General features: G+C 37.0%; 1 protein-coding gene across 1 annotated transcript in view; it reads right to left on the reverse strand.

Moving 5' to 3' along the window:
- CDC42BPA (CDC42 binding protein kinase alpha) overlaps window positions 1-13,941 on the reverse strand; it is a 333,136-nt gene that overhangs the window by 96,747 nt on the left and 222,448 nt on the right. Inside the window, exon 16 of the mRNA XM_017882327.1 lies at window positions 9,691-9,796. Coding sequence (XP_017737816.1) covers window positions 9,691-9,796 — 106 coding nt within the window. The remainder of the gene's footprint in view (window positions 1-9,690; window positions 9,797-13,941) is intronic.

The following is a 13,941-nucleotide window of genomic DNA, read 5'->3' on the forward strand; positions in this document are numbered from 1 at the left end:
CCTGGCTAATTTTTTATTTTATTTTTAAAATTTTTTGTAGAGATGGGGTCTCGGCATGCTGGTCTCAAACTTCTGGGCTCAAGCCATCCACCCGCTATGGTCTCCCAAACTACTGGGATTGCAGGCATGAACCAGCATGCCTGGCCCAATATGTCTTTTAAGTCTATTTTATTTATAGGTTTCCCTGTAACACCTTTATTTTTCTTTTGACATGAAGAACGTAGGTTGTCATGGCCAGGTGCGGTGGCTACACCTTTAATCCCAGCACTTTGGGAGGCCGAGGCAGGTAGATCATGAGGTCAGGAGATTGAGACTATTCTAGGTAACACGGTAAAACCCCGTCTCTACTAAAAATACAAAAAATTAGCCGGACGTGGTGGCATGCGCCTATATCGTCCCAGCTACTCGGGAGGCTGAGGCAGGAGAATTGCTTGAACCCAGGAGGCGGAGGTTACAGTGAGCAGAGATCATGTCATTGCACCCCAGCCTGGGTGACAGAGCAAGACTCTGTCTCAAAAAAAAAAAAAAGGAATGTAGGTTGTCCTGCAGTTTTCTACATTCTGAATTTTTGCCTTCATTTCTGGAAGGCATTTTTTGCTGTAAATAACATTGTAACTTGGCAATTATTTTACTATAGCATTTTTAGGACATTCTTTTCTTCTGAATTCCATTTTTAATTTTTTCTATTGGGAAGTCAGTTTTCAGTTGAAGTTTCACGCCTTTGAACATAAATGTGTCTTTCTTCTCTAGTTGCTTTTAGAATTTTATGTTGGTTGGTTTCTGGCAGCTTTTCTAGGATTTGTCTAACTGGGGTCTGATTTCTATTAATTCTTTCACTTTTAGGGTTTGTGGTATTTCTTGAATTTGTGGCTAAATGTTTCTCACAGGTTTGGAAAAATTCTGGGCCATAAACACTCTTCGAGTATCACACTGCCACCATCTCTCTCTTCTCACCTTTTGGAAAACCAATTATTTGTATGTTACAACTTTTCATCACATCCTCTATGACTTATATCCTCCTTCCTATATTTTTTATTCTTTTTAATCCCTGAGTACACTTTAGTCTAAATTTTTTTTTAAACATATGCAGTCCTTTTCTTTGTTTCTCTCCAATCTGTTAAAACGTTGTATTGAGTCTTTTGGTTATTTTTTGCTCCTGGAAATTCTATTCGACAGTTTTGTAAAGATTCTAGTTGTTTGCTGAAATTCTTCATATGTCTACTTTCTTAAACAAATTACACAATTATCTTAAAATCCTTTCATAAAAATTTCATACTGGGAACTCCTGCGGGTCTGTTTCTACTGACTGCCTAGTTTTCATTTTCCCTTTTCTGATTTTGTTTTGCTGTTGAATTTTCTCTTGGTTTTCAATGATTTGGTTGTGTTTGCTGATATGCTTGGTAATTTTTTTCCTGCATGCCACATATCATGTACAAAAATTTTAGATAATTTTAAGACTCTAGATAATATCTTTCTCCAGAGGTTCTTTACTTTTACTTTTGGTAGGCAATCAGAGTAAAGATAGATCTTGGAGGCTGGGTTTCAGTCACTGAGGACTCACTTTTCTTACTCACCCTTACTCCTAAAATGTAGGCTTTCAATGGGTTCAACTGAAAGTTTGAATTATTTACTAAGGATCCTGCAACTTGATAGGCAATGCACTTCCATTTTTCTCTCTCCAGCCTTGTAAAACTGTGGAATACCATGTTCAACTTCCTAGATTCTGAGATTTTTCTGCTTTCATATCTGCAAATGCCTAAAGAGGAAAAGTGGCACTAAATGTTGGGCTCATTGCTCTGTACTATTATTCCCTTTAGGATCTCGGTCAGTAAAGTCCTGGTTTCCTTGTTGTCACTCCAATGACTTCTTACAGATGAATCCTGTAAGTGGTATTCATATAGTATTATTTTTAAAATCAAGCTTTATAGCTCTTCTTGGTGAGGTGGTAGGATGTAAGCTATTCTGTCACAGAAGCAAAAGTTTTGTTTTAAGTTTTAGAAAATTCATGAAAAAGGCTGGGTATTGTGGCTCACGTCTGTAATCCCAACACTTTGGGAGGCTGAGGAGGGTGGATGACCTGAGGTCAGGAGTTTGAGACCAGCCTGGCCAACATGGTAAAACCCCGTCTCCATTAAAAATAAAAAAATTAGATGGGTGTGGTGGCACATGCCTGTAATCCCAGCTACTTGGGAGGCTGAGGCAGGAGAATTGCTTGAACGCGGGAGGCGGAGGTTGCAATGAGCAGAGATCATACCACTGCACTCTAGTCTGGGCGGCAAAGTGAGACTTCATCTCAAAAACAAACAAACAAAAAAAAAATCAACCAAACAAAAAAAACACATGAAAAAATATTTGCATACTATTTTATTTCATAGCTACATTTTTTTTTTTCTGATAAATGGTCTCATCTGCTATTTAATACTACTTCTTTCTTCCTTTTTCATGTTTGTAGAGATACTGTGCTAGTTTCTTCTTGATGACTCAACTTTGATGAAGGTGAGTTGCTCCAAGAGGATCTATTCACAGGTTTTTAGGGATAAAAGGGCCATGTGATTGTCAACTTGACTGGGCCACAAGGTGCCTAGACATTGGATCAAACATTATTCTGGGTAGGTCTGTGAGGGTGTCTCTTAATAAGATAACATTTGAATTGGCATACTGAGAAGACCCCCCTCCCTAATGTATGTGAGTCCCATGTGATCAACCTGAACAGAACAAAAAGGCTGACTGCACCAATAGTAGGGGGGAACATCAGCTGTGACATCAGCTTCTCCTGCCTTCAGACCTGAAATGAGACAGAAGCTTTTCCTGAATGTTAAGCTTGCCAAGCTTTGGGACTGGAACTATAAAATATACTCTCCTGGGTCTCCAGCTTGCCCAGTGCAGATCTCGGGACTCATCAGGCTATATAATCACTTGAGCCAATTCCTTATAATCTCCCCTACTCCCAACACACATACACACCCCCCCGCCGACCCCCCACATACACTCACTGTATTGGTTCTGCTTCTCTGTGGAACCCTAACTAATACAGGCCACAACCATGTTCTAAGTCAAGGGTCTGCAAACTTTTTCAGTAAAGAACCAGACAACAAGTATTTTCACCTCTGTGGGCCACATAAAATCTCACATTATCGTCATCTTCTTTTTAAAAATAGCCATCTTAAAATATAAAGATCATGTTTATCATGTGGGTCAGACAAAAACAATCTGGGAGCTAGATTTGGCCAGAGGCCATAGTTTGCCAACTCTCAATTCTAAGTTATTAGGAATTCTATTAATGACACAGGATTTTATTGGTGTTTATTTTTAACCTGTATTTCTGTGCAGAGATAGCCAATTTTGGCACAAATCACAAAGCAAAACTTCATTTCTTCCCCTCTGGCAAAACAACAACAATAAATTGTTTTACGCATATAGAGTTTGTCTGTAATTCCCCCATTTAATCCTACCTCCAACCTCCTTGTCTTCCCAAAAGGAAATGAGATCCAGGGAAGCTATCAGTCACTGCTGGCACACACTGATTTGCCTATCGCAAACAAGAGATTTAAGTTTTGTACCTCAGGGTGTGCCATTCACCTCTGAAGATACAGTTTACCAGTTTTTTTTTTTTTTACACTTTTACTGAGGTATAATTTATATAACATAAAATTCACCCATTACAAGTGTATAGTTGAATGATTTTTAGCAAACTTAAACAGTTGTACAGTGATTGCTACAATCCAGTTTTGGAACACTTCTAATACTCAAGAAATATCCCCATGCCTATTTGCAATTGATCTTGGTCCCCACCCTAATTTCTCTACCTATCACTGATCTGCTTTCTATTTCTGTAGTTCTGCATTTTCTGAAACTTCTATCAATGAAATAACAGAATATGTAGTCTTTTGTATTGGACTTATTTCATTAAGATTATTGAAGTTGAACCTCAATACTGTTGCATGTATCAGAAATTCACTCCTTTTTACTGCTGAGTGGTATTCTAGTATATGGGTATGGTATGCTTTGTTTATCCATGCACCATTGATAAACATTTGTACTGTTTCCAGTTGTTTACTATTATGAGAATATAATGCTATGAAAATTCATATGTAAGTCTTAAGGGGACTAGGCTTTCAATTCTTTTCAGTAAATAGGAGAACTGCCAGGTTGTATGTTAAGTATATGTTTAACTTTTTGAGAATTTTTGGAACTATTTTCTACAAGGGCTATGCCATTTTATACTCTTATGAGCAGTGTATAAGTTCTAGTTCCTCCATATCATTGCCAATAGTTGATACGGTCACTCCAATTGAGTATAGACATTCTCGAGGGTATACAGCAGTATCTTGCTATGGTTTTAAGTGGCATTCTCCTAATGACAAACATCTTTTCATGTGCTTATTTGTTATTCATGTATCATCTTTCATGAAATGTCTATTCATCTTTGTCACCCATTAAAAAAACTGAGTTGTTTATATTCTCTTTTGTTGAGTTTTAAGAGGGTTTTTTCCTTTTTTTATTTTTGGAGATAGGGTCAAACTCTGGGCAGTGGCGTCATCTCCACTCACTCACTGCAGTCTTGACTGCATAGGCTCATATAAATCCTCCTGTTTCAGCCTTCCAGGTAGCTGGGACTACAGGCATGCGTCACCACACCCAGCTAATATTTTTTTAAAAAATTTTGTAAAGATAAGGTCTTATATATTTCCCAGATTGGTCTTGAACTCCCGGGCTCAAGTGATTCTCATGCCTTAGACTCCTAAAGTGCTGGGATTATAGGTGTGAACCACCACGTCCAGCCTTAAGAGTTCTTTACATACTATGAATACATGTCTTTTTTCCAGATAAATGATTTGGAAATATTTCCTCCCCATCTGTGCATGTCTTTTCATTTTCTTAATGTTCTTTTAAAACCATCTGCGCATGTCTTTTCATTTTCTTAATGTTCTTTTAAAATTTTGATGTTCAATTTATCATTACTTTTCTCTCATTCACTGTGCTTTTAATGTCATTATCTTGACATTTTTAACCCCAAATCACAAAGATTTTCTCCTATGCTTACGTTTTATATTTCAGATTGTGATCCACTTTGAGTTAATTTTTGTATAAGGTATGAAGTAAGGATCCAAGTTCATTTTTTCTCACATATCCAATTGTTCCAGTACTATATGACAAGATTATCCTTTTTCTATTGAATTGCCTTGGCACTTTTGCAGAGAATCAACTGACCATAAACGTAAGAGCTTATTTTTGGACTCTTCATTCTGTTTCATTATGCCAGTACTACATCTTTTTGATTATTGCGTATTTACAGCAAGTATTAAAATTAAATAGTGTTAATCCTCCAACTTCTAACTTTACTCAAAATATCTGAACTATTCTTGGTCTTTTCTATTCCTCTATAACTTTAAGGGTAAGCTTGCGAATTCCAGCAAACAGCCTACCAGAATTTTGATAGGGATGTCCCAGAACTTACAGATCAATTTGGGAAGAATTGCTATCCCAACAATATTGAGTCTTCCAATCCATTAACATAGTTATCTTTCAATTTGTTCAGATATTCCTTAATTTATCTTAGCAGTGTTTTGTAGCTGTCATTTTCCTTTGGTTAACTCCAAGACTTCTGAAATGGTTGTTTTTGACAATTGCATTTGCTGTTTAGCATTTTTTTAGAAGACTAATCAATCTCTTCATATTAGCATAGCCAGAAGTCCACCAGCTGTTTTTGAGGGTTGTATATGCAGCATCTTCTCTTCATTAATTCCTGCACTAATATCCATTTTGGATTACCATTATTTCTGATAGCCCTTTCACATTTGTGGTTGGGGTTTCAATTGGATATTTGCAAGAGGAGGAGGAAAATGCAAACTCTGCACTGTCATATTGCAACAGTGACAAGTAGTTTTCAACAGATTGCTTAATTTATGTGCAATTGGTCAGAAAAAAGTTAATCTTTGCATTATTACCAAATAAAAGCATGGACTCTGGAGCCCGACTACCTGTACTCAAATCCTACTTCTTATTCTTGAGATTGGGAAAGTAGTTTCACCCTTCTTTGACTTAGTTTCTTGATCTATAAAATGGCAAGAACAAAAGGGTACACCGTAGAGAGTTATTGTGAAAATTGAATGAGTTATATGAAGTAATTCAGAAGATGACCTGCACATAGTAAATTTTAAGTATTAGTTCATTTTTCATGTTTGAAAATGAGGTTTTACTATTCATACAGTGACACATTTGACTTATAAGAAGACTACATAGGAATATGAAAAAACGCTCAACATTTTAAGTGAAAAGGCAGATTAGTAAGTGGACTGTATGCATGATTGCAATTATGTAATAATAAGGTTATAGGCAGAACCTGGAAAGGAACACACAAAATTAAAATACCTATTTTGTCGTGATCACATTATGGGTAACTTTCATGTTAAATATTTTCCACATTTTTTGAAAATATTTGAAAAACAAATTTTAAAAACAAATTACAATGTTTCTGACTGTAAACAATTAATTTTACTCACTGGCACAAATTGCTAAGTTTTAAAAATTTGTTATGAGATTGAAGGAAACCAGATGGCTAATTATATTTGCAATGCTATATATATATATATTTTTTTGAGACAGACTGTCGCTCAGTCTGGAGTGCAGTGGTGTGATCTCGGCTCACTGCTACCTCCACCTCCTGGGTTCAAATGATTCTCCTGCTTCAGTCTCCTGAGTAGATGGGACGACAGGCCCATGTCACCACACCTGGTTAATTTTTGTATTTTTAGTAGAGATGGGGTTTCTCCATGTTGGCCAGGCTGGTCTCAAACTCCTGACAAGTGATCTGCCTGCCTCGGTCTCCCAAAGTGCTGGGATTACAGGCATGAGCCGCTGTGCCCAGCCTGCAATGAATTATCTTTTAATAAAAAGTGGGGCTTATAAGATTTACAAAATGTCATCTAATATTTAAAATTTATTTAAATGTTTTATTTTGGAGTTTAAAAATGTGAACATCTATAATACATACCTTTCAAAATTAACCTAATAATTGCTTTCTGACTTTTGTATCTGTTATTCTGTCAAGAAGAGATCTAGTTCTCTTCAAGCTGGTTCCTGATGGAACAGCTGGTGTAGCAATGGCAAATGCCTCTGTTGTCATCCTTGGGGAAAATACCCACTTCAAACCAAATTGGAAAATGAATAAACGGAAAGTGAAGATGTGAGGTGAAGTTCAGTTGATCATCACTGAGACAGACAGAATTAAAAAGGGAAAGGTAGACTGAAAATTAAGAAGAGAGAGATGCAAAAATTGAATAAAAGTTTGAGAAACAGAGCAGAGGTTCAAATGGAAACAGAGATTCCAGATCTCCGCCATTTCTTCAGGAATAAATATTGTCCTGTAACCACTGGACATTAAATATTTACCTACCATATGAATTTGCTCTTGAAGTGCTACTCATATCCTACCTACCTTTCAATTTAGCAAGAATGGGTAATTTTTTTTTTTTTTAAACAAACTATCTGTCAGGCCTCATCAAGGAGGCTTCACTACATATACTATGTCCCTTTCTCATGGATGTATTAGACTGCAACACAATTTTCATCAAATAAGAAGTTTTGAAAAATTTTTCTCTAAATATATATTTTAGAGAAACTCAGCAGAAATGTATGGCTAGCAATGAAATTAAACCAATAATTGAATGTAAAATTTGATCTACATTCGACTTATTTTCCAATATAATTTTCTTAAAATGTAATAACATCTTTAGTAGTTAACTCAACTGAATCTTAAAATTCTGTCTTATAGGACAAAATGACATTAAATTTTGTAATCAAATTAGTCAACACATGAAGTAACAATTATGTGACCTGTCTGGATAAAGTTCAAATATTGTTACTCTTATTTCAATGGAAATAACTGTTATACAATAAAGTTCATGCACTGTTCATGGCTTAAAAAATCAATTTATATTACTTACTGTTCAGCCACTTTCTACAATGTTTGTATATGTTAGCTTTATAAGACTTTACAATATGAACAGTATTCTTTCTCAAGTAGTTTTCAACTAGTCATTTTTTAAAGGCTTAGAAAACAAGCATTCATTTTTTAAATGTTTTAAATACTTATTTAGCATTTTAAATGCTAAATAATCATGGGGAAAATAGTGAAAATACAGAGCTATATATAAAACAAAAAGAAGGAAGAGTCTCTATTTTACAAGTAATGGCCTTTCAGTTTGTTATTGGAATAACTAATAATTGAACATAATATTTTTATTGGAGGAAAATACTAGATATCATTATAAAATGCAATTATCCAGCCCTTCTTATGTAAATATAAGTAGAATTATTAAAACTTCTGGGCTGGGCGCAGTGGCTCATGCAACCAGGCATGGTGGCTCACGCCTATAATCCCAGCACTTTGGGAGGCCGAGGTGGGCGGATTGCCTGAGGTCAGTTCAAGACCAGCCTGGCCAACACAGCAAAATTCCATCTCTACTAAAAATACAAACATTAGCTGGGTGTGGTGGTGTGCGCCTGTAGTCCCAGCTACTCAGAAGGCTGAGGCAGGAGAATCGTTTGAACCCAGGAGGCGGAGGTTGCAGTGAGCTGAGATTGCGCCACTGCACTCCAGCCTGGGCGACAGAGTGAGACTGTATCAAAACAAACAAATAAACAATAAACTTCTAGTTAATATTAGGATTTTTACAACTCCTTGTTAGGAATTAGCACAAGAAATGCAGAATGGTGGGAAGTTGAGAAATTTGAGATGCTAGGTGGAAAAAAATTCCTTTAAGTATTTGAAATTTTGTTCACGAATATGGCTACTTCTCAGTTCAGTACATGATTCTGTATTCAAGCTAGAAATTAGGCTGAGATGGTTTCCTTAGATTATCACCTACCCTGGTATCATTTCTAGCTTTACCAGTTCTCCTCTGTGAATATGAATCAGCTGTTACAATTTCTCCAGGTTTGGCCTAATTGTCCCTGTTCTTGCCAAGGGCCAGACTTAACTTGGCCTGAACTTAGCCATCCATGACAGGGCAAATGATGAATATATGAAAGAAAAGAGTAAGAAAGAGAACAGATGGTGATACGACTTCAATGTTTGTCTCCTCCAAATCTCAGGCTGAAATGTGATTCCCAGTGTTGGAGGTGGGGCCTGGTGGGAGGTGACTGGACCATGGGGGCAGGCCCCTCATGAATGGTTTAGCACCATCCCCTTGGTGATAAGTGAGTTCTCACTCAGGGAGATCCAGTTGTTCCAAGGTGTGTGCACGTCCCCAGTCTCTCTCTTGCTCCCTCCCTCGCCCTTGCACCTTCTGTGATTGAAAGCTTCCTGAGACTCTCACCAGAAGCAGATGCTGGCACCACACTTCCTGTACAGCCTGCAGAACCATAAGCCAACATAAACCTATTTTCTTTGTAAATTACCCAGTCTCAGGTATTCCTTTAGAGTAACCCCAAAATGGACTAATACGGATGGAAAGTGAAATAAATAAGAGGCTCAAAAAAAAAAATTGGACAAAGAATAAAAGGAGATAAGCATAACTGTCTCTTTAGAAGACAACAAAGAATTGTGTATATCATAGAAGCAATATAACTCAGGAGAAAGACTATCAAACAAAAATGTATGCCAAATACACAGTTACATCCACAATTCCTAAAAGTGTTGAACATCTAGCATGTACTATTCAATTAATATGAGACTAAATCACTCACCTTATCAAGTTCACTTGTCAGTTTTTTATTTTCTTCAGTTAACAACACTTTTTCTCGTTCATACTGTTGTTTGAACTCACTTTCAAATTCTTCCCTTTCACTTTGACTAACACAATTCAAAACACAAAAGGAAAAAAGGGAATTAAAGGTCAACTGAAAACCTGAAATTATTTTTCCAATAGTTACATAAAACATAAAATATCAGATTGAACTGCAGAAATATTGTCCCTAGAGAATACAGCTTGTTTATAAGTAGTGACAGGCCTGGTGAAAGCATGTTCCAGGAATTTATATTACAATAATACTGATTTGTTCATTCATTTACCAAATATTTATGGAGCACTTACTAGGTGCCAAGGAATTGTTGTAGGTCTTGACAGCTACTGCTGTCACGGAGCTTACATTCTGGTAGAGGCAGATTGCCAGTGAAAAGTGAGTAAAATGAACTAATTTCAGATAGTAAGTTCTAAATTATATATATATATGGTAATGCAATAAATAGTATTTGGGAAAGGGTGGCTACTTTATATAGTCAGAGAAGGTCTCATCAAGGTTGATAATGGACCAAAATGAAAATAATAGTTGCCATCTGCTTCACATTCATTATGTTCTATCCAAAGGCCAATTAGTTTGAGACCAATATTCTTACAAAATACAAAGTTGCTGGGCCCTTATTTAATACTAGGCCAGAGTCACTTCCTAGTGTTATCAATTTGATTAACAGTAGTATTCCAAACATTTTGTTCATAATTAGAATTTATATGAGTTCAGAAATTTAAAAACATTTACTGTGAAATAATTTCAGTTTTATAGAAAAGTTAAAGAATAGTACAAAGAATTGCTGTATCCTCTTAACCCAGATTCCCCAATTGTTAATATTTTACTGCATTTTCTCCATTAGTTTCATTAGATATTATGCCTTATTACCCCTAAATACTCCAGTGTGTATCTCTCAAAGTCAAGGACACTCTGCCATAATCATGAAGCAATCCTCTCAATTTAAAAAATTAACATTACTAGAACACTTACCATCTGAATTCACAGACCCAATTAAAGTTATCCCAACAATGTCTCCTTTTCTTATCAAAGCCAGGATCCAACTGAGAAACATATGTTGCATTTAGTAGTGGTATCTCTTCAATTTCCCTTTGTCTAAAACAGTTCCTCAGTCTTCCCTATCGCTCACAACAGTTTTATAATGTATAGGTCTCTAATTGTGTACAGTGACACTCAACCTGGGGTCATCTGATGTTTATGACTAGTCCCAAAGAATTCACTTTTGGCTGGAATACCACAAGGACGATGTCTCTCAGTGCATCCCATCAGAAGGTGCAAAATGTTGATCTGTACAACACTGACCAAACCTCTTAGGCTAAGGGTGTGGATTCAGAATGAGCGGAGTCCCCAAGACGTGAGATGTGAGAAAGAAAAGAAATTTTTTACAAGAAATGCGAGCCCCTTTAAATTAGCACGGCCAGAGAGGCACTGAAATGTGACTGCAGTGACATCTCATTCTCCCAATTGAGCTAAGTAACCTACCGGCTATGTGGACTCCAGACTGAGTGTCACTAATAGCTATAAATTAACCCAACAATGCCATATTCTGGACACCATTACTCACACCCTATATAGGTCAACCATATACATCCAATCATTAATCAATGTTATTTCTGCAAACCAATGAGAATTCCTGACAAAAGACTTTTGCATGTTTCCTCTCCTGATCTGTCTTTCTTTAAAAACCTGAGCCTCTTTTTTGTTCTCTGGAACACTTCTCTGTGTTTCCTGGGCTGCAGTCCTCAACCTTGGCCCAAATAAACTTTATATGAATTTTGCCTCAGTTTCTGTCTTTTGGACAACATTTTGGAACCTTTGGGCAGCAAAAGACAGTGCTGAGAACTCTGAACCCTCATATCCCTTCAAACCTCTGCAGGTAGAAGCAATCTCATCCCTTTCCCCGCAGCAGCTATAACCTGAGGCAACCAGCCTGTTTTTGCATAAATCATTTTTTGCATAAATCACTTTTTGCATAAATCAACTTCACCTGAAATAGTTACCACAAAAGGGGAGGTCAAGTATCTTTAACACCTACCCAATCACTTGTCATTGCCTTCAGGCCTATGATGACAGTTAAGATCACGGCAGAGATTAGATATAAAAGCAATGAAGGTTTTAAAGGATTTTGCCAATTTATATTGGAAGGAGTATGGGCAGCATATGGAAATGAATTCTAAGAGCTGAGAAAGAAATTTTTTTTTATCTGAGGAATGTGAGACCATTTAAATTATCAGGCCCAGAGAGGTATTTAAAATGTGAGAGCAGTCACATCTCACTCCCACCTTGAGCTCAATAATTAATCACCTCTTGAGGCCACTTGCTATGTGGGCTCTAAACTGATACCAAGTAGCCATAAAATGCCACACATTGGACACCATGACTCACACGCTATAGTTCAACAATGAATAGCCATCACTAATCAATGTTATTTTGTAAACCAACGAAAATTCCTGTCAAACAACTTTGTATCAGCCCAGCCCTGGTCTCCTTTTGCTTTTAAAAACCTACTTGTAACAAAGATCTAATGGAGCGCTCCTCAAGGTAACCTGGAAGTGTGTTCCTGGCAGCTGTCCTCACTTTGGTTCAAGCAAACTCTTTAAATATATCCTGTGCCTCAGCTTCTTCCTTCAGGTCAGAAGGGTGTTACCCCAAGGTGGGTAAATAAAAAATTAAATATAGCCAAATTTATCAAATGCACATACTCATCTAGAATTTGTGGTTTAATGTGTTGACTCAACATTCAGGTGTAGTTTTTCACCGCTAGGCTGAGTAATTGAAGCTTGGACTTTGGACCAATAGTGGCCTACAGTCAATTAGCTGGAGCATTACTGGCTCAAGGAGATGAGAATGTCAGAGTGGACCTATTATGTGCAACCTGGTCAGCCACCCACGAAGCACCCACTTCAGAACACCCAGAAAGCAGTCCTTTCACCAAGGCATTAATAAATACACTAGTGAGAGGGCGCTAGCATCCTGGAGAAACACTATGGTAGGTGTCCCAGATGACAGTCTGCAATGACAGTGGAAAATGCCAGAATGGAATTGTATTGCCTGATTTTATTAAAAATAACAGTATTCCAGATTGGCTATTGTACCACCTGCTTTATTTACTTATAGCCTGATGCTTCCAAATCCTCATCCTTTCCCTTAAAATTAAAAATCACACTCATTTACTTGTAATGAATTCAATGAACGTATGCTTAATAACATCTATTTGTGTTTCATTTAGAAATCTGAGGAAAACATCTGTGGTTTGTAGACTTCCTATGCTCACCTTATTTGATTACGTATATACTAGAAAGTGTGGTGAAAGGAGAGGTTAGAGGAAAGAGGAGGATATATGAACCACAAAATGATTCCTTGTTCTCAACTCTAGATAGTATTAAAAGTTCAATTAAATTTCCAACAGTTCTATCAATACTTTCAGTCCTTCCTACATCTACATACATACACATTTATTATTATTTTAATATTACAAAGTTTATTTAAAATGATAGTTCTGTGGAGCATGATAACTTATTTACCCTCAGAAGTAAACACAGTTTTAATAAGACATAAAAAATCTTCTAAGGAAAAAAGGGGAATAAGTTTTTTTCTTTTTTTTTTTTTTTTTTGAGACAAGAGTCTCACTCTGTAGCCCAGGCTGGAGTGCAGTGGCGCGATCTCAGCTCACTGCAACCTCCGCCTCTCAGGTTCCAGTGATTCTCTAGCCTCAGCCTCCTGAGTAGCCACATGCCACCGTGCCTGGCTAATTTTTGTATTTTTAGTAGAGATGGGGTTTTACAATATTGGCCAGGCTGGTCTCGAACTCCTGACCTCAGGTGATCTGCCCGCCTCGGCCTCCCAAAGTGCTGGGATTACAGGCGTGGGCCACCGTGCCCAGCAAGGAATAAGTTTTTTGAAGACTGTATTGTTATGTGACAAACAGGCTTATATCTACAGCAATTTGATGGATGCTACAGGATGTTAGCAATGAATGAAATTTCATGTGGATCAGGCTGGGTAATTATATATGATTGCTTTAAGGTGAACAAAGAATATAAGTAATGGTTGATCTTAAAAGTGTAATCTTATTGACAAACCTGAGAGAAACAAGAAATGGGGAAAGGATTCCCTATTTAATAAATGGTGCTGGGAAAATTGGCTAGCCATAAGTAGAAAGCTGAAACTGGATCCTTTCCTTACTCCTTATAA

This window comes from Rhinopithecus bieti, unplaced genomic scaffold (genome assembly GCF_001698545.2).
Source record: "Rhinopithecus bieti isolate Rb0 unplaced genomic scaffold, ASM169854v2 scaffold_13261, whole genome shotgun sequence".
NCBI classification, from domain to species: domain Eukaryota; kingdom Metazoa; phylum Chordata; class Mammalia; order Primates; family Cercopithecidae; genus Rhinopithecus; species Rhinopithecus bieti.